The sequence below is a fragment of the Geospiza fortis genome, unplaced genomic scaffold (genome assembly GCF_000277835.1).
Source record: "Geospiza fortis unplaced genomic scaffold, GeoFor_1.0 scaffold55, whole genome shotgun sequence".
NCBI classification, from domain to species: Eukaryota; Metazoa; Chordata; class Aves; order Passeriformes; family Thraupidae; genus Geospiza; species Geospiza fortis.
The window spans coordinates 2,065,441-2,085,907 of NW_005054308.1; the positions used below are offsets into that span (position 1 = coordinate 2,065,441).

At 42.5% G+C, this 20,467-nt stretch overlaps 1 protein-coding gene across 1 annotated transcript in view; it reads left to right on the top strand.

Moving 5' to 3' along the window:
• The first annotated feature begins 6 nt into the window (after nucleotides 1–6).
• FNIP1 (folliculin interacting protein 1) overlaps nucleotides 7–20,467 on the top strand; it is a 44,529-nt gene continuing 24,068 nt past the window's right edge. Inside the window, exons 1-5 of the mRNA XM_005418680.3 lie at nucleotides 7–478; nucleotides 7,104–7,230; nucleotides 15,659–15,802; nucleotides 20,027–20,127; nucleotides 20,378–20,452. Coding sequence (XP_005418737.1) covers nucleotides 468–478; nucleotides 7,104–7,230; nucleotides 15,659–15,802; nucleotides 20,027–20,127; nucleotides 20,378–20,452 — 458 coding nt within the window. The 5' untranslated portion in view covers nucleotides 7–467. The remainder of the gene's footprint in view (nucleotides 479–7,103; nucleotides 7,231–15,658; nucleotides 15,803–20,026; nucleotides 20,128–20,377; nucleotides 20,453–20,467) is intronic.

Below are 20,467 nucleotides of genomic sequence, written 5' to 3' on the forward strand. Positions count from 1 at the left end.
GGCAGCGCGGGTGGATGGATGGCACTGACAGGTCCGGGCCGGCGCTGCCAGGACAGCGCTTGGCTTCCCCCTGAATTCCGCTGATCTCCTCCGCAGCAAGCCCTGGAAGAGACGGAGGAGCGGAGAAGACGGGCACTCCTTCCTCGGGCAGAAATCCCAGGCGGTGCAGAATTGTGGGGCAGGATTTGGGTTATGAAACTGCGGGGCAGCGCAAACGCAGGCGGGTGCAAACCCCGACTCTGCTGTCCTTAAGGTGGTTTCTGTGCTCCTGTTGCTAGGATTAAGGCTTTGCGTTGCAGCATGGAGAGTCTTTTGTTTGAGTTAAATTCAGACCTCTTGATATGTCACCTGACAGTCTTGTGGTTTTGGATGAATATGGCTCATTGCTATTATTAACCTGAGTTGGCAGCCAGGCACAACAGGAGTTTATAGGGATTTTCAAAAGTGGAGCTGCTCGGGGGACAAAGATGCTTCCCAGGTATGGTCACTGCACAGATCTTGAGATAATTTTAATTATTTGAAAGCTTGTTGTTTTCCCTGTGATGAAAATACTTATTTTCCGGAGATGTGAATCTTCTAGAGACTTATTTTTTTATGATTCTTACTATAATTTTATGCTAAAGGACGTGATTTTTTTTTTTGCCTGAATTGATTCTATCTTGTAATTTTGCAAAGGGAAGTGCGGTCTGCTTGAATAATGTAATTTTGTTCAGTGCTAGTGAATTTAACTGAAAGGAACTGTGTCTCATTTGTGTGCGGTTTTAATTAAAACATATTTTAAGAGAGCATGAAATTTGTGTGTGCATGTGCATACATTTTGCATGCATACATGTACCTAAATCAGCTAAAACCTGAACAGGTACTTTCTGAAATGGCGTAAGTGAAGTAGTCCCAGAAATATTTTATGAAATTATTAACAGTGATTGTAAATTCTACAAGGTATGTGAATTGCAAAGTTATTCAACATATTACACAGCTTTGACAAAATCTTCCCACCAATTTATTTTCAGTATAACACTCCAGATTATGATTATTGTGTTGACTAGGGTGCACCTAACCTGTCAGTGTTATGTCTTTTTGCTTATGGAAAAGGATCTGGTTCATGTATTAGACTTCAGAGTATAAATTAGGTATCTTAATGAGAGTCAAGTGACTCTCATTAGAAGGGAGAAAAAATGAAAACAAACTAAAGTCAGCATTATATACAGATAAAGAATTGGACAGAGCCAAGGAGCTTGGCAGGCAGTTGAAGTTCAGGTCCAAGTTTGTTATACCTGTGAAATACCTGGCTGATGTACTTTGTTCCTGGTGTACAATATGTACTTAGTATAAGCAGTACAAGTTTCCTGTAGCTCAAGAAGTGCATCTATTCCAGGTGAGGATTGCTAAGCTGGTAAATAATGAGACTGACTTAGAGCTGGAGCAGGGAGCTGACCTCCACAGCGCTGCAGTGCCTGTGGACATGTCGCCCTCTTTCAAGAGATTAAAAGCAGGGTGCTTTGATTTATTTCTTTGTATTTTAAAGAAACATTATTTCCATGGGATACACCCATGTCACCACTGCAGGCAGTCAAGGGTGCTTGTCCCTGAGATGATCCACCATCTGTCTATCCTTCCGTGCTACCCAGAACCCAGGTCCTGTGACTTCTGTGGAAGCCCAGCTGAGGTCACCGAGGCAGAGGGCAGAGTCCCCCGGGCGCTGGGTGAGCTCCTTCGCAATCCAGCCCCGAGGGCTCCCTGCTGCCCTGGCCAAGGCACCAGTGCTGCTCCTCTGGGCAGAATCAGCAAGTGCTCGCCACCACAGTCACACAGCCCTGACATGACCTCAGCTCTTGTAAAGACAAATGTCTTGCAACATTTTTTCTAAGTATAGGCCCTGTAGTTTCTCTACTTTAGGGAACTTTCTTCCTCCTTGCAGCCTTACGGTTGTGTTATGTCACCAGCACTTAAACGGAATCTCTCTCTTGAAATGCCAGCTTTGCAAATCAGCCATGCAGCCTGGATCATCCTTGTCTTGTGAATGCTGAGAAAGTTCTTTTGTGTTTCAGGTGATGTTGTTAAAGAAATAAATAACCTACCCATACCTCTAAGAGGAGATGGTCTTCCAAAGCTGCAAGCATCATTAATACGCATTACAGTTCTGTTTTCATTGTTTCCAAATGTTTCAATGTTTCCAAATTAGTTGTGATCTTTCAGAATGGCCTGTCCAGCTGTTTTGTGAAATAATGGTCAAATGATAAGTGAATTACTGAAGTGGAGTAAGAAGGTATTAAAGTATGTAGAAGACCCTCCCTGTCAATCCTATATAATGAACTTTTGTAGTATCTTCTCAAAGCCAAAAGAAAAAAATCTAATAACAGATAATAGAAATCTGCAAGGCATTTGGGCAGGAGAAGGGAATTCTGTTTGGGCAGGAGGAGGGAAAAGGCATCTCAGGGCTGAGAGGAGTATGATAGGATGGTTGGACTAGGCAAGGACCATTTTCCTTCTGGCCTTGATCACTCTTCTCTGTAGCAAAGTAACTGCAGGATCCTGTATACTGGGCTGTATGGGTACAGGTGAGTGTGCCTTGATGTGGATGTACATCTCCATGGAATGTGGAGATAATCTGAAATCCCAGTGCACTCAGTGGAACAGTCTCATATTTACAGTGTTAGCTCTTCATGACAGATGCAGCCTCTGTCAAAGGCTTGTGTAGTACAAGTTGGCTGGGTCTAAGCACCACTGCAACAAGGATAATACCTGGAGAATCATCTGCAGGTGCTGGAGATAAGCTCTGGAATCCCTGTGCCTCTGTTCTGATGCTCACCTAGCAGCAGTGAAGGAAGATGTTTCCTTCTGCCAGAGCCTGTGAGGGGAACATGGGACAAGGTGGGCCCGTCTGCTCCGCCGGGCTGTTCCTGTCACCCTTTAAAAAGGTGCTAACATGTAAACCATGCAGAACAGATAAGCTGGCATAAACTATAAATATCATTTGCGTAGATGCATTTAAAAATAGTTCCAAGTGATTCATCACCAGGCAATTTTTATAACTATGGGTAACATGATGTAGGAAAACAATAGTTTGACTGATAGTTTCAACTTACTTTTTACATGCTTAGTCCTATTCTGGTTTCGAGCAGCCTTACTTTTTAGAAAACTCTTTTCCAGTTCCTACTTGCTTAATATCTTGATCATTTTGCTTCAGTTGCTTTAATTTAAGATTTCCAAAGTATCTAAGTATCTGTTTTTATTAAAAAGTAACCAGATAGAATCTAAGCCATGTTAATATAAACAGTTTTAAAAGTAGTCTCAGCCAGAAGGGAAGATAATACTAAGCTAAACCTTTAATGTAATGAAGAAGTGGTGTTCGTGTTCTGGGTGGGAATGAGGAGGAAGGAATGTACTGGGATTCAGTTACAGGGGAAAATCCTGTATTGTTGGAGTGGTAATGAAGGATTTCTGTGTCTGTTGTGTCATCTATTGAAACTTGCACAGAGTGAAATAATACCAATTTACAGCCATTCAGTTCTTGCTGAGAAACATTGATGGTGGTAATAAACTCCGGGAACACAAGAAAATTCATCCTTAGTGAGCAGTTGGAATTCTGAATTGCTGTGAATCTCTAGTAGAGGTGTCAGGAAGCATGAAATGGATTTGTAAGTGTAAGCTACAGGTGATATTCCTTGTGATTGAAGGTAAAAAAGGCAGAAAAGCAGAAAGGATGAAAAAAGGGAAGAACTGAACAACAGTAGGGCTTAAGTGTGAATATGCATTAAAATATCATTTTTCAGATCTTGGTCTCATTGTTGCTAGTTTCTAATAATTCCGTCATTAATAATATGGGATTTTCCCTTTCTCTCCCAAATAATTACTTTTCTTTTGCACTCTGTCCTTGCATGAGTGTCTGTGCAGGGGCAGTGGATCAGATGCCCTCCAGAAGACCCTTCCAACCTCAACCAGTCTGTCATGGTGTGAGAGCTGGATTTTGTTTCTAAAACATCCCATACAGCATTTATACATCAACAGATTTCCACTCCATATAGGTATTTTTGAGCATGTCATTCTAGAGGAATCCCCACTTGTCTAGTGGAGATCTCCACAGGAGCAGTGTCCTGCTCAGAAGGAATTTGTTTGTCACCAATTTTTCTTTTGTTCCATGCCTGAGGTCACAGCACTGTGTGGCAAAGTTGCAAACACTTCTACTGGTGAAAGATATTTGGGGTTTCCTGGGTAGTGGTTCTTATGGGTTTTTTTTTCACTGGGTTAATTTTGGGATTTTTCTTTACATCTACTAAGTTTCAAAGAAAGATCAAAGAATGGCAGATAGTTCATGCAGGAAAAAGTCCTTATTAAGAAGCTGTCATTTCCAGAACAGTGTGGGAAATGGAGACTCACCTTTCATTATCATTGCTAGAACATTTCATTCTACGTCTCCTGGTTTTCCTGTAGGAATCTCAAGAAAACATCAGTTAAATGTCAAAGTTAGTTTCCATTTATAAACAGAACTAATTATATTCAGAAGATCTAGGTCAGTTTTCATCTGCTGAAGAGGAGCGCTGGAGTGCTGCCCTGTTATGTTTGTTTTGAGAATGCCTCTTGCATGCAGGAATTTTATGTTTCTGGGGATAATCTATTCAGATATCAAGCTTAACGGTATTTTAAATCTGCTAACAACAAAAGCAAAGCTCTGTGTCCTGCTTCCCCCTCACTGGTGGGGGTGAGTTGGAGGTGCCAGGCTGCCTTCTGTTTACTGTCTGTCTGAATGAACTTTTCCCCAGCTCTCTGAAAGGCTCTTCTGGTTTGGGAAGTGGCCTGCTATTGCCAGGGAATGTTTTTGCAAGGCTGAAATGTGCTTAAGGATGCTATTATGTAACAGAGATAGCGCTTCTTTGGAATTATCACAAATTATGATGGGTAATAGCTACTAAATGCTTGTCTAGAGAAAGTTGAAATGTCATGTGAAGAAGCTGAGAAGTAAACAAGCTCTTGTTACTTTCATCAAATATGTTTCTGAATACAGCAAGAGTTTTATATTTAGCTTTCTCTCCTCTTAGTGTGTAATCTGCTCTTGGAGCTTTTTATAAGTAGACTTTCCTAAGATCTGGAACAGCTACTGCCTTCTTTGCCAGTAATTTCAAAGTCAAATATCAAAAGTACTAGGTAATGGAAGAAATGCTTTTGTCTGAGTGTGAAGGAAATTCAAACGCGTTGCAGGGGTGGAGCAAGCAATAGCACCCTTCTGGCAAGCGATTTATTGTTATTGTCACACAGTTTCTTTGTAGGAACTACTGTGGCCTATTTGGAAAAAATGTTTGTTTCTGGACTTCCACTGATTCCACTTTAATATATGGAGGTTATTCTTCCAGGAAGCCAGTTTATCCAGTGCTCCTCCTCACTTCTAGCCAAAGTCATGCTCTGAGCAGTTACCATCCCCAGCTCTAGTGCTTTTTGTGCCTCTCAGTTGGTAACATCCCAGGCGTGTGTCAAACGAGGGGCTTTGTTTTCTTACATTTTCTGAAATGCAAGATGGGATTAATTAGGAGAGCATCCAGTAAGGGGAAGCTTGGCTCTGAGTTGGTCACTGTGCTTGGGTTTTGGTGCAGAGTTTGCTCAGTTTGGTGTCTGCCCTTCGTGTGGGCATTTCATGCTGCAGGTAACACTTGGCTTTAGGTGCCCAAATGAGAGGGTGTGTGGCTCCTTGCCCCCAAATCTAGACATGAAGTTATTTCAGCTCAAGTTGCTCAAGGTTTTCTTTCTTGTAATAAGTTGATTTGGACATTTGTTGCACACCATCTTCTCTGCAGCTTCTGTTTTTCTCTCTTGTTGCTAAATGGTGCGGATGGGCAGATTAGGAAATAGATTCCATCTCAGGAGAGTGTGTAACTGTATGTCTTGCTGCTTAGTTTCACCTCATTGGGACTACACACGTTGTAAAACTTGTGTACCTGTACTGGAGCATCCTTAAATCCTTAAAAGCTTCTGGTAGGTGATGATGGCTTTGGTGATCAAATGGATTTTCTGCTGTTACAGAACTTGTTGATCACATAAAGAATGGGTGCAGAGCAGGAAACCCCTTGGGTGCTGAGTTAGGGGAGAGGAAATTTTACTACTGTCTTGGAGTCTAACATACCAGGTTTAACCCATGTTATGGGTGTCTTTTTGCTGAAATGCATGTTCAGCTTTGTGCAAATTGGGAATCTGTATCCTTCCTTAATGGCTGGAAAGTTCCAGTGCCTTGTTTCTGGCTCCTTGAAGTTCATGCTAACACTGCTTGTCTAAAAGCCAAGAATAAGGAAGACAGAATTTCACTTGATCTAGGAAATGGCTTGTAAACTAGCTGAAAGATGATCCCTGGTGGTTTCATGGATACAGCAGGTATCTTGTTTCGTATCTTCCAAGAATTGAGATGGTGTCAGTGAAAATGGATTCCCAAGCCAATTGATGACAATGCTTGCTGGGCTTTAAAGTGATGGCTGGCTTTTTAAAATGAAAATTTAAGATGGTGGCTACAAAGCACCCTTAAAGAGAAGATTATGGAATGGTTCCCAAACCTGGTCCCTGCAAGTTCTCCCTTTGAGACCTCCTCTGGGGTACTGGCATATAGGGAAGGTTCTGAGGCTTCAGGAAAGCTCCTTCCCTTGGAAATCAGTTTGGGAATAGGTGTGTTAGGATTGCTTTGTGTGGTTTGCTGACCATGCCCTTGAGTCACAGTGGCTTATGTGGAGAGAGCCAGGTGGTTCTCTGAAACCACCCTGTGATTATTCATCTTGGGGTTTTTTTGTGTCTTTAAACACAAAAGCTAAGTTCTATGACGTTGATTCTAGATAACTTGAAGAAAACATCACAAGACAGAGCACAAGATCTATTAATGCTGCACACATCATTTTGTGCACTTGTAGAGGATTGGTGCAGTTTATGACAGTGCAATTTGGCACATGTAGGGGAAAGAAAAGAAAACAAAGGCCGTAGTTCTGGCTACAGGATCAAAGGGTTTGATGAAATGGCTTTGAATTTTCTGGACTCTGTTTTAATCAAGTTGTATATACAGAGAATGTAAAAAGAGCAGTGTAATAAAGAGTTGTGGTAATTGATCCTTCTGCTCTTTTCTTTTTCAATTAAAGCTGGCCTTTGCCGGAGTTTGACCCAAGTCAGATCCGACTGATCGTGTACCAGGACTGTGAGAGAAGAGGACGGAATGTCTTATTTGATTCCAGTGCTAAAAGAAAAATAGAGGATGTTTCAGTGTCGGTGAGTATTTTGCTAATTTACATGTTTATAGTTGTATTTTTTCAAATGGCCAAATTGATAAATTGCATACATTCTGTTTTATTCATATTGACATTTAAACCTTGGTTATATGCAGGGCTATGTTTAAATGCCTGTTAAGTTGCAAATTATTCAGGCTTCAGTGGTTTCACTTTTACCAGCTTTAAATACTATAGGGATCTCTTTATTCTGGGATTTATCTACTTTCTGCTCTTTCAGTGAGAAGGATTTCTTCCTGGGACTGCAGCAAGCAGTGCTGGGGGTTGAAACAGGGCCTGAACTGGGATTTATTAATCTAGTTTTGTGCCGTGGTGGGGTCTGCATTCTTAATCAGAACATCCCCCCAGCCCTGCATCCTGTTGTGTCCTGTTTGGTTAACTTTTATCAATTGCTGTTTGTATGCTTTGCTGACAGTTTTTTCACACAAAGTTACTTGAAAACTCTGGTTTTCCTTTTGGCATGATTGGCATGGTAATCTATTAATTGAAACTGAAATGGATGTGGTCAGATGAGGATACTTCCTTCTAAGGGCTCTGGACAGAAGATTAATTTCTGGCCACAGTGCTACTGAAAGTGGTGGTATGAGGCTAGACAACTTATTTCACTGCTTTGAACTTCCTTTTCACCATTTCTAAAAACATTCACAAATCATTTTAAGCTCTGCAAGCAGAAAGCATGGTGTGAATTAATTGAAATTAATGATTCCAGCTGCTTTTACCTATAGGACTTATAGAGGTCCTTCTGTAAGCAGGAGTACACAAAATAACATATTACTTCCAAGCCCTGGTTTTCCTGTTGGGTATTGGAGTACAGCAAGATTTTTCATGCAGCTTTCCAAGCTCTTCCAGCCTGTTCCCAGCCTGATGCTCTTAACCCTGATCTCAAGTGCTGTGTCCAGTATCCAAACCTCTGGAATCTGTGTCTTACCAGGCACAAACTTCCAGGCTTCTCCATTGCTTACTCCAGTGCTTTTATAGCCATGAATCAAGATCCCAATTTCCTAGTTTTTATAGAGAATTTGTGAAATAAAATTTGTGACATAAAGCAAGTTTCATAAAATGTTTAAAAATGCATTTTTCTTTTTTATTTAAACTTGTAAGAATGGTTGTGTTAGTTCCTGTTCTTCCTGATGTTCTTGCCAGGAAAACAGGTTTTTAAAGACAGGAGATCTTTAGAAGTGGTTTATTGGTATGAATTGCTGGCTGTACTTACCACTATTACTTCATTAATAAAAATAACTTAGAGTATAAACCCTCTTGCCAGATTTAAATTAATTTCTTGAAAGTCTAGAACCTCTTTAAGATAGATGTGTACTTGCCCACTGAACTTGCAAACTTCATTGTGTTGGGTTACTTCAGAAAGCTCATTGACTGTGGCATCTCAACAGCCACAGGATAAATGGCTGATAATGGAGCTGATAAGGTTCCATATTACTGTTCCCTTTTTCTTTGCTAAGGGGGAGGGAAACAGCTGTAGTCACCATCTCCACATAAGATGAGTCGAGGAAAACTCTTTCCAGAGCATTTGAAATACCCAGAAGTCATCTCTAGGAACTTTATACATTTGTTTTTCATAGTATTAGGATTCTTTGAAAGTGGATATGTTGAAACATTTGCTTGCCATGCATCTGCTTTCTGCAGCATTCAGATAATGTCATGTCAGGCAAAACTTTCCTCATAAAACAAAAGTTTGCAGGTAAAGACATGCAGGAGAGTCTTCAGCTGGGCTTGATGTGAGCTCAGTGTGGGTTTGTGCAGTGAGCAGGATGTACTGGCCATTTTCAAGGAATTGCATTGTTCCTTTCTCTGCTCTTTATCATGATTTTCATTAGCAAAGACACACCCTGCCTATACAAAGCCAGATCTTGGCTCTAAGCACATTCCAAGGCGCTTTTGCCCTTTTGCAGCCAGCCATGTGTGGGCTGGGCACTCTTTGTTCTGAAAAGGGTATCTGTTCAGCACCCCACTTTTTGTGCAAGGCTTTCTGCATCTCTTCCCCCTCACCCCTATTTTCTAATGTGACTTATACCTCTGGATCTACAAATAACACTGGGAAGACATTTGGAAGAGTGCCTGGCAGTGGCCAGAGTGTTCTGGTTCAAGTCAAAGCAGTCTAGCACAGAAAATCAAGAGGGTTTCACTTTGCTGTATGGTGCTGTGCTCTTCAGTTCCCATTTTCTGTTGTTTATCAGACATGAAAGCAATTATAATTTAAGAGTTGTATGCCTGCAAGGTGAGATGTATTTTGGTCTGGTTTATATGTATAATCCCTGCATATGTTAAAAGTTGTGTGATGGGCCAAGGTTGAATGTGGCTCAGGCATTTGAATTCTGTAAGGGAGGGTGTGGTCATAAAATTTAGGGAGCATCCGAGAAAATCTTTGCAGACACAGATGTTTCAAGAAATAAAACAGTAAGCTCTGGATTTTTGATCAGTGAAAACTGCTGAGTTTGTGCTTACACCAAGATGGGCTCTCCTTAGTAAAGCATTACTAAGGTTCATCTTACCTGTGAGGGAAATGTGGCTATAATACAAATAAGGACCTTTTGTTTTCATTGGATATTAATTCAGCCTCTTCATGTCTTCAGTAAAGGTAAATATTAATTAGACAAGAATTTGGGGAGGGTTTTGCACAGCAGGACACTGAAGGCAGTCAGGAGTTTGCAGTGGCCATTACAATATTCTGATTGCTCAGGAGAAGTGATGATTCCCCCAGCCTTGCTAGAGTTAAACGTGCCAGGGAGGCTGAGCAGCAGCCTGGTGAGGGAGGAGGGCTGGAGGCCATTCCCCACACCGGGAATGTTGGCCCAAGGCTGTGCCAGGCACAGATCTGCCTCAGACAGCTGTGGGCACTTCGCATGTGGGAGGCAGAGAGATCCCCTTTGTGAGTCCTATACCTTTTTTGGTGCTAAGCAGGAGAGGTCCTTCCCCAGCTTTCCAGGGGATGGGCTATTGATCAGCTGGGCTCTGGAAGCAGAGGGGAAAGGCTGCTGTGTCCTGAGCATCAGAAAATTGTGTGTGAGTTCTGCCAGGGTATCCCAGAAGGAGAGTGGCTGCCCCTTGCAGCCCTGTGGCACTAGGTCACGAGCAAATGCATCAGAACAGCCATTTGCACAGTGACTGTACCAGGGCAGCCCGTGCTATGAGCAAGAGGCATTACAGATGACTTTACTGAACAGCCTCTGTCCCCACCCAAGCATCCACATCCCCTGGATTTTTGGGCATCAAAGAACTTCTGTGGGCAAGCTTGTGGGTTTGAGCCGCTGTCTCCTCTCTAGAGTTATTTTTTTCGTTCCTCATAGCAGTAAGTATCTCATTTCTAATGAGACTCTGTTACTTGATGTGCAGGTGATAATGTTACAACCTATGACTGGTTTCTGCTGGTAGGCTCTGTTCTGTGTTCATCTGCTCCTCTTGCTCTGACGCCTCCTCTCCTGCTCTCTGCTCCCCGGTGCCATCAGCCCTGCTCTCCTCCCTGTGCCCTTCGCTACACTGAGTGCCTGAGCCAGGAGCTGTGTGTGAACACAGGTGTGCTCCACAACTGTAGCACCAGCCCTCCTTTGAATTTCAAATAAGCACAACAAGCAGCTCCTTTTCCTGCTTAAGGTGCAGCAGCCAGGTGGCCCAGGCAGTGCTGGGCTGTCAGCCTCACTCTGCCTTTCCCTGTGCTTGGTTGGCTTCCCAACCTTGACACTGCATCCATACTCAGCTCGTGCTAGGGCTGGCTTGTGTTTTACTGTGTGGGGCAGGAATTATGTCCCCATAACTGCCAGTGTGCAAAGGCCAGCTGAAGGATGAGGAGTTTGCCTCCAAGGGCTGGTAATTGATTGGGATAAGGATGCCACAGGAATGGTGCCAGGAGGGAGGAGTGGGGAGTGAAGTAAAGAAGAAGCTGAAAAGGGGAACCTTGGATCATGGCTTCCCTTGGAGCAGGCAAAGTGAGACAGGGATTAACTGTCTCATTTTAATGTTCTTTTTCCTTTCTGTTTTGTCCAGTGGGGATTTATGACAATAGAGTGGTTAACACTGGGGATCTGGCTGGGGAGAGGTGCTGATGGGACGTGTAAGAGCTTAAAGATTTCCTAAATTTGAAGATCAGCCTAGAGGAAAGTTTGAAGAACAGGGAGGAAGGAGGAGTGTCAAGGGACCATGAGGAAGAGAAGGGAGGAAAAAAAGGAAGGACCCAATTGCACTGTGCTGAGCAGAGATCTAGAGTTTGGGCATGTGGTTGGAAAGGGGGAAAGACAAGGAATCAGAGAAGGGGCAGAGACTTGTTGCCAGGAGCCAGAGGCAGAAGAAGGTTTTCAGAAATAGCATTTGTTTTGGTTTTCTGAAGAAATGAGAGACCTGGGGTACAGAATTTGAGATGTAGAGGTGCAATAGTGAAGTTCAGTTTGGAGAATGGAAAGTTCACCTCTTCCACTAGTTGTCTTTATCTTTGAATAATTTCACTAAAAGGTCATATGATACTTGATCTCCTTCAGTGTCAATTTCTTTTACTCTGAATGTCATATTTATCCCAAAGTAGAGAAATGGCATGCTGCTTGAAACAAGCCAGGATTAGCCACGTGTTCTGATAGACTTCAGCACTGGATAAATGTTGAACAGCAAATTGCTTTGAGGGATTAGTAATTGGATAGTGAGCCTTTTGCTTTTAGGTGAGTTGTGTGAAATGGAGACTCTGGACTCTGTCTGAGCAGAGTGGAGCAGATGGATAAAGCTGTAAGCACTAAGATCAAGTCCCACCTTCTTAGCTCAGCTTATTCTCTCTAAACAGACATGGAAAAATACTAGTGGAGTAAGGAAGCACAGGGTTGTCTTGATTTCTTTCACTGACCTCTGAGTAATAGATGAACTCAACAACTCTAGAAATAAAGGAAAATTGCAGCATTGCCAGCTGCATTTTAAGAAAGATAATCTGGATTTTTACATGAGCACTTGAAGGGGAGGAATGAGTGCCTGTTCAACACATGCCTACTCCCATGTGTTGGGTGGATACATACATTTCATTGCACATACAGGCCAACTCATATTAATACAGCAGAACCATTAATTTATCTGTTTGGAAATATTTTTTATTCTGGAAAGCCTGTTTTGAAAATGAGGAACAGAGCTCTTGAAGAGTAGCAACTTTGCTTGGAAATAGAGATTTCTCTATCACTGCCACCACAGTGGTATTTGAGCACCTGCTGTTGCAGAGAGGTAAAAAAGAGTAAAGCATATGATGACATTTCTTTTCCCTTCTGTCACTCAGTCACAGCCCTAACACACCTACACAGACTCTGATTTAGTTCAACACACCAGGCTCCTTTCAACTTTCTTGTTATCCCCAAAGCAAAGCCTGCCCAGCAGAAATTCCTCTTCCTATTCACAGCACTGGGCATGTTTTTCCCACTTGCTGAGGAGAATAGAGTTTGTGTCAAAGAGTTAAAAAGCTTTGCTGACAGATGTGGAGAAAAGAGACTCCAGAAGAGGAACTGAGGAAGAAAATGACTTTGCACCCTGTACCCTATAAAGACATTTTACTTTAAGTTTTCTTCAGATCTACCTGCTAGGTCTCCAAGACTTTCAGCAAACGATGACCTCTAATGTCAGAACGGGCACTGCCAGAAGTCTTTGGAGCTGGGTGGTATCTGCAGTGAGCTGGCAGGGAGAGAACAGAGTGTGACCCCAGCAGGGAGAGCAGGGTGGCAGCCAGGAGCAGAGGCATCCTTCCAGCAGATGTTCTGCTCTCCAGCAAAAATGGGCATTTCAGAGCACTCCAGCACCACCCTGCCCAGGGACTGGATTTGATGCAACTCTGTCTAATGGGGAAGAAAATTCACAGCTTTGAAACATTCCCTTGTACAGTTCTTAAATAATGAGGTTACTTTTTTATTTTTGGAAGCCTGGCTTGAATATCTTTGGAGTATTATGTGAGAATGCAAGCAATCCTACTCCTTTGATGGATAATATCTTGAGATTTGTAGCATCTAAAATTTCATTGACATTTGAAGTCAGAGATTGCAGAGGGAAGGGTCACTGCAAGTACTTGATTTCATTGTCCAAGGAGTTCATAAACACATGCTAAGTTTGTGAAAGAGCAAACATCAAAATTCATCAGGGATCTGCATTTTAGGAGGGATTTACTGTTCACAAGGTTCTGAAAAGTGGGAGCTGAAAGATTCTGACCTCATTTAAAGACTCCTTGCAGGAGTTTTGGTTCATTAAACTCCACTGCAAAGACCAAACAGCCATTTTCCTGGTTTGCTATTTAAATTAGGCAACTATTACTGCAAGTTACCCGACCACCCAGTGGATCTGGGAAAAGCTGCTGTGCAGAAAAATGCAGTGACAATGAGAAGAAATTACGTAAAAGTAATTGATTTGCAAACTCAGCCTATTCTTTTTAATGCACAGAATTTTATTTTCTCTTGTAAAGTCAGTAAATGCATTTCTACAGTCTCAAGGAAGCTTAGTTATAATTGTAACATTTTAGAAGGAACTTTCAACATCTGATGGAAAATGCAAGCTGAAATGTGGTTTGCCTGCAAAAGCTGCTGTAACCCTGTGGATTGTGTGTGGTTTTATCACATGATGCTTGCCTAGCCTAGGACATTGTTGTTTGTGTCAGAGATAAAATGCAATTCTAGTTCACGAGCTCCTACTGAAGTCATATGATGATCGTTCACATGTTCCAGCCATTGTGCACTGTGCTCAAGCCACAGATCCTCAGTAGCCATTAGCAAATCTACATATTGCAGGATTTCAGTGAGCTCTCCACTGTGGGGAAAGGAGAGGACGCTGCTGTGTGTCAGGAAAGCTGACAGGGCTGGGGGAAAGTGAACACTTCCCTCCCCTCTGTTGCTAATTCGTCTGCACATTTTTCCTTCAGGCTTTCTGTGGCAGCAGCTCTCTAAGGGAGCAGCAGTGAAGGCTGCCACGTGGGGCTTTATAGTCCTGGCCATTTTCTGCTGCTTTGCTGAACCACAGTTAGGGCCAAATTTAAGTCACCTGTCCCCAAAAAAATAACCTGGACAACCTAGGACAGAAGCATGGGACTCCCATCCCACCACAGCAGTAAGGCCAGTCATCTTTTCCAACAGCTATTGCTGATTATTGAGCAGTTGTGGAGTTACTAGTGTGTGCCTTGGCTATTTCACACTTTTCTTTATGCCTTTTCCTTAAAAGTTGAGACATGGCCATGTTTTTGTATGAAGGGGAAGCATGTGGCAGAGAGCTGTGAGTCCAGAGATGAAGCTGTGACATATAACAGCACTTCTGTGTTCCCATCTGTCCTAAAACCTTCCTTTCAGCAGGGTTTGCATTCAGCTTGCTCTTACTGGTTTGGTGATTGTGTAGGAAATGGTAATTAAGGAAGTCTTAGGGCAGAGTTAGTGTGGAATTCTGAGCAGTGTAGACTATTTCTGTCTCCTAGTGCTGCCTACCAGCAGATGTAAATAATGCCAACCTTACGGGGGTGTGCTGAAGCGTAACGAGTGTGTGAAAAATACATTGAGACCTTTAGGTGAGGAGGGTTGGCAATGCCAGTGCTGTGTAAACTGCATTAACTTGGTGGATGCTGAGTCTGCTTGGGGTGCTGGCATTCTCAAGGGAAATCACGAATGCTTTTAAATAGTGAATGAAACGTAGTGAAGCATCTCCCATGCCAGGGATTGATAATTCTCTGTGTGTAGAGTGAACACAGATCCTGCCCATTCTGTACATCAATTCCAGCTCCATCGGGGCCCTCTAAACTCTCTGCTCTGCTCTGCTTTCTGTCTGAATCTCTATCAAAATTTACCTTTTGGATTGATTCTCCATAATTTTGCAAATCTTTTTTGCCTTCTCTGTAGCACTGTGTTTTTCAGCATTGTCCATTTTCAGCCTCAGAATTCCCTCATACAGAAAATGTAAGGAATGTGTCACCTCTGTGCCACTCTTGAGAGAGTCTAGGGGGCTTAGACACAGCTAGGGAGAGATCTGTGAAAAACAGGATCTTTTCTCTCCACTTGCCCTTGTAACATGAATCTTCTGAATTCTGTGTTATTCTTGCTTGAGAATTAATGGTGAGCTGCTGCTTACACTCCTGTGTCGTCTCCACTCTGGCAGGCATAGGGAATAAGGTGGACATTGCCATCCTTCCTTTAAATGCTTTGGTACCATCCTCTCTCCTAATCCTGGGTCTAAAAAAGTCTATTTAGGAAGATGGAGTTGCAGTGACCTGTTGGCTTCTGGCTAATTGGAAGTAAGAGAGCTCAGCTTTCCTTTGGACAGCCAGGCTGCAGAGATATGGTTATATGTTCTATTACCTGTTTCCTGGGGCATGAGCCTTTCACCTGTTAAATATCTTACTTAGGTAAATACAGTGATGCTAACAAAGATTTCAGGTCATGGGACTGAGTGTGTCACATGTGTTGTCTTTATTTCAGAAACTCTGCAGTGATGCTCAGGTGAGAGTTTTTGGGAAATGTTGCCAGCTAAAACCTGGAGGAGACAGCTCTTCTTCCTTGGATAGTTCAATCAATTCATCCTCCTCGTTCTCTGATCCAAGAGAGCAATGCCCAAAATACCAGGTGAGTCACTTCTTTTTTTTTTCCATAACACATGTCAAATGCTAACAGCAGGTGAGGCATGACTGTTTTAAAGTACTTGAAATGAGAGGCTGGCACCGGAGAGCAGGTTTCAGTCAGAACCAAGACCTTGGGTATGACTCAGGAATGTTTAACACTGTAGCTTTGGGTATTATCAAGTCTAAAACCAACCAGCTGGTTCTCTTGGGATGTCTTGAATGGCAGCAATTTTTCCAGGGCATTTGTTCCAATTTGTGACCCAGGTGATAACACTCATTTGGTGTCATCAGACTAGGCACAAATACCTTGGTGTAGATAAAGTAGTCTATTTCATTGTCAAATGCCAGGGAAATAACAGAGAAGCACATTGTCTGTAGGGATAGTCTGTGTAACAGCTTTTGAAGGGATTTGGTGCACTTGAGTTCCATTTTATAGAAGAGATTTTGGCCATGAGAGTAGCTAGAGTCATTTGACACGGATATATTTTTGTCATCTCTCCTTCCACAGATCACAAGTGTTTTATATTAAGCCACCCTAAAATAGAACTAAGCCCTTTTCACTCTTTGTAATGAAGTAATTGTGTGTTTGAGGGAAGCTGCTATCTCCACAACCTGCTCTGGAGTACAATACTACTGATGTCTTAATCTCCCATAGATAGAAGTGAAGAAGCTTCCAGTGCTGACTTTCCTACTGTCACGTTAACTCCTGCTATATTTGGCAAGCTGTGTATTCTTGTTTTCTCTGTCTCATCACACTTTTCCACAGCTTGGGTAAGGTGGCTGAAGATCTGTTTTCCGTTCCTCCCTTCCTGGCAGGGCATTTAGTGTGGTTATGAAAGGAAGAGATGTTTCTGTCAGCAGCTCCCTTCCAGCACAAAGCAACCTCCTTTGTGCACTGTGTGCCCAAGAAAAACCATGCCCCCCACTACCCAGAAACTGGCTCTGCTCCAGAGCAGGCTCTCTGCAAACAATGCTCAATGCTACTAAAGAAAATAAATTTTAGTGTTTGGCAAGAGGGTGTATTTTAAAGCTGTGGAAAGTTTTCCTTTTGAAGTTGCCATTTCCTCATGTGTGTCACTCACTCAAAATGTTACTGAGTTGAACTGAAATCTCAGTGGCTGTGGGACTGTGCCACACACTTTCTGCTGAAGTTGGTCTTCCACAGCATATTTATTGTGAACTATCTACAGCATTCATCAGACTCCTTCCAGGCTACCCCAGCAAGTGAACAGAGAGACAAAAATACAAGAATTCTTTAATGTGCAATAAAATTTATTATTGGGTATGCAGAAGGGCCAGAGTAAGTTTGTCCAGACTTCACTCAGCCTGGCATTTCCTATGTTCTAACTGCTGTGTCTGTAGCCTCAGAGGTTACTTACTGGAGTATTTATAAATTCTCTTGTTTGTTTTTTGTAAGGCTGTAAAATGGAAGTTCAAATAATATAAAACTATGGGGTTTTTAAAATACTGCTTTATGTTTTCTTGTTTAAATACACTTTGATTATATGTGAGCAATTTTAGTTGCAAGGTGAAATAGGATCTGTTCCAGGGTTCTGTATTTGTAATTATGTCCCATATTTAACACTTATTTTCTTAATTGCCTTTTTAATGTACAGATATACTTAGTTATTGACAGGACAATATGCACAGTAAAGGGAGTATTAAAAACTGTAAATATGTTCAGAAATGTAATTTCCAAATCATGTAAATGTTACTACTTCTAATATGCTAATGTGCAATCACAAACACTTGTGGGTATTTTATGATCAGTTTTTATGGGAACTCTAAACTGTGACCTGAGGAGTTGGTTTGTGTCCAGGCTGTCAGTGCCCCAGGCTGTGCCCTTTTTGCCAGATGCTCCTTGGCTACTTTTTGTTTGAGTTTTAATATTTAACCCCTTTCCCCAGTTGGTTGTACTCTGCTTTGGTCTTGAGTGACCTGTATTTTGCAGCATTAGAGGCCCAAAGAGTTGAGCTGTAACAGTGTTTCTATATTAAATGCATAAAATATGTGCCTTTGGTTATGCATGGTAAAATTACTGTTATTAATTGTAGAGGAAATGCCAGACTGAACAGGCCATGGGCTCATCCTATCACACTCTCTGCCTTCAGCAGGGCTTGTCTGTCTTTCAGAGGAAAGGGAAACCCCTATAATTAAATTTGAAAGCAGCTGATTTTCACCCTAATTTGGCTGTCTGACAAAGAAAATCAATACTTTAAGATAAAGTATTTTTACTGAGCTTTAGAATTATATTTTCACAACAGCAGAAAGTTGAAATCAAAACCCACATCAAGGGCTGGACATCTAATCAGAATTGTGTCCTTCATTTGGAGATCTGCAACAGATTTAAAAACAACAATCATAGCATGAGGCTGAAATAATTTGCAGTGTTCTTAAGACAGGATTTTGTGATGCTGGCAAACCTGTTATTTCCTGGAGTCATTAACATCTATGCTGAGATTTCCTTGGAGCTGCTCATTCATACTGACTGGTTTTAAATTCTAGTTTTTCCAGTACTGCCTACAGTGCACCTGAGCAGTGGGATGTCCTGGGAGGCAGAGATGGAAATTTCACTGAGGCTCAGCTAATGATCAGCTTTTGTCTTGTCATTGAACACTTACAAACCTTGGAGTTGTAGCCTCATTTTTACAGTTGTGGTTTCTGCTTTCAGTCATCCCCTCTCCTTGCAGGGATAGATTTCAGAGGTTAAAAGCATGGCTGTTAAAAGTATCATCAGCTTAATTGAGAGTGCTTGAAAAGAACTAAAAATTGAGAAATGTTGTGAGTGTGTTGCCTTTTGGCTGATGAGCATTTCCTTGTTCCTGCCCTTGTTCTGTGGGCTGGTGTGAGCAGGAGCACTGAGTGGGATGTTCACAGCTGTTCTTGCTGCCAGCAGGGGTCTGTGGTGGGGACACCCTGTCCTTGGTTGTGCTCCAGGCTCGCTGTCTGACACTGGCACAGGTTGCCCAGGGAAGCTGTGGCTGCCCTACCCCTGGAAATGTCCATGGCTAGGTTGGACTGGGCTTGGAGCAACCGGGGACAGTGGGGGAGGTGTCCCTGCCCATGGCAGGGGGTGGAACTGGATGAGCTTCCAGGTCCCTTCCAACCCAAACCATTCTGCCAATTCTGTACTTCAGTCCTGTGTAGAACACATGGTTACTCAGGATTCTGGTTGTTCAGAGCTTGGATAAGGAATATGGAGATGCACTGAGCATCTTCCAGCAGAGTTGTTTCTGTGAGAGGTTTAAGGGATCTTTTAGAAGGATTTCTCCAGGAATGGAGTAATTACATGCTATCACACACTTTGTAGGAAATGTGTTGCTCTTTTGCACAGTGCCAAACCTCCTCATCTGAGAACTGGCTGAGCTCTGTTAGTTAGTGATCGCCACATTTTAAATTATTCAGGGCAAGGCACAAGTGGAGACCCAGCACTTACACTCTGCTGGCCTGGAGGTGAAACAGCCCTGGACAAAGGGACAGTAATCACAGTCATTGAAAACACACCAATAAGAAGTCTGTCTGCAGAGCAGTTGTCTCCAGTTGATTGCCCTGAGTAATTTTTTAATTTTAGGGTTTTGTTTGCAGAATTTGCCCTAGCCAGTGATGCAGCATAGTGACTTTGCTCTTTGGTATTTAGCCTGTGTGCTTTACAGCAAGCTCCTGCCACCAGAGAAGCAGGAATTGCACCACTTTAGCCTGGCATCTAATGCGATGCTGCAGCTCTTTCCTGGTGCCATCACAGAACCACCAGGGAGAGATTCATCCCATATAAAATATCATCCATGGATAAGTTATGATTCAGTCTTTGTCAAGTAAACATTGGTCCAGTTTGGCTTCATTGCACAGTCTAACATCTCCAGTGAACTGCTGATTCTTCTTGTCAGGCAGGAACAAGATTTAGGCTTAATTCAGTGAGGTGTGTTAACACATTCTTAAAAGTTCAGTCCCCTGGCTCAGTGCTGTTGGAATCTGCTCCTTCTCACCTAGGTGGGTTTGGTTTGTTGCATGGTTTTAGTGGTTGAGCTCACAGCCAGTGTGAAGATCACTTTCTCTGTTAGAATTATCTTGATTAAACTGTTCAACTTTGCATGTTCAACTGTGTCCCAGCAAGATATTTTGCATATTTTTATTTTAAATAAGGAATACTTTCTCTCTTGTGTGTTGCCTTAGCAGAAATGTGCCTCTAAAATGCTTAAAATCAAATGTTGGTGGGTTTGATTTTTTGCAGGGTTCTCGGTGCTCCTCAGATGCCAACATGCTTGGAGAGATGATGTTTGGCTCTGTGGCCATGAGCTACAAGGGCTCCACATTGAAAATTCATCAGATCCGGTAAGATGAAGTTTTTGCTGCAGGTGTTTTCAGAAGACTCACTCCTTAGTGCTGATAAACAGTGAATTGAATGGCACAAGTGCGGAGTAAAATGGATTTCTGTGTTTGCTTTAAAGTCAGTCTGATGTCATTTTTGAAATAAAAGGCTGTTATGTCGTGTTAAGGTCAATAAAATCTGGAGGGCTGTGAAATGGAAGGCAAAGCCTGTCTTGGCACTGTTTGTGACTGACATCTCCCTCCTCTTCCCCAGCTCCCCTCCCCAGCTCATGCTCAGCAAGGTGTTCACAGCTCGCACGGGAAGCAGCATCTACGGCAGCCTGAACACGTGAGTGCCCTGCCC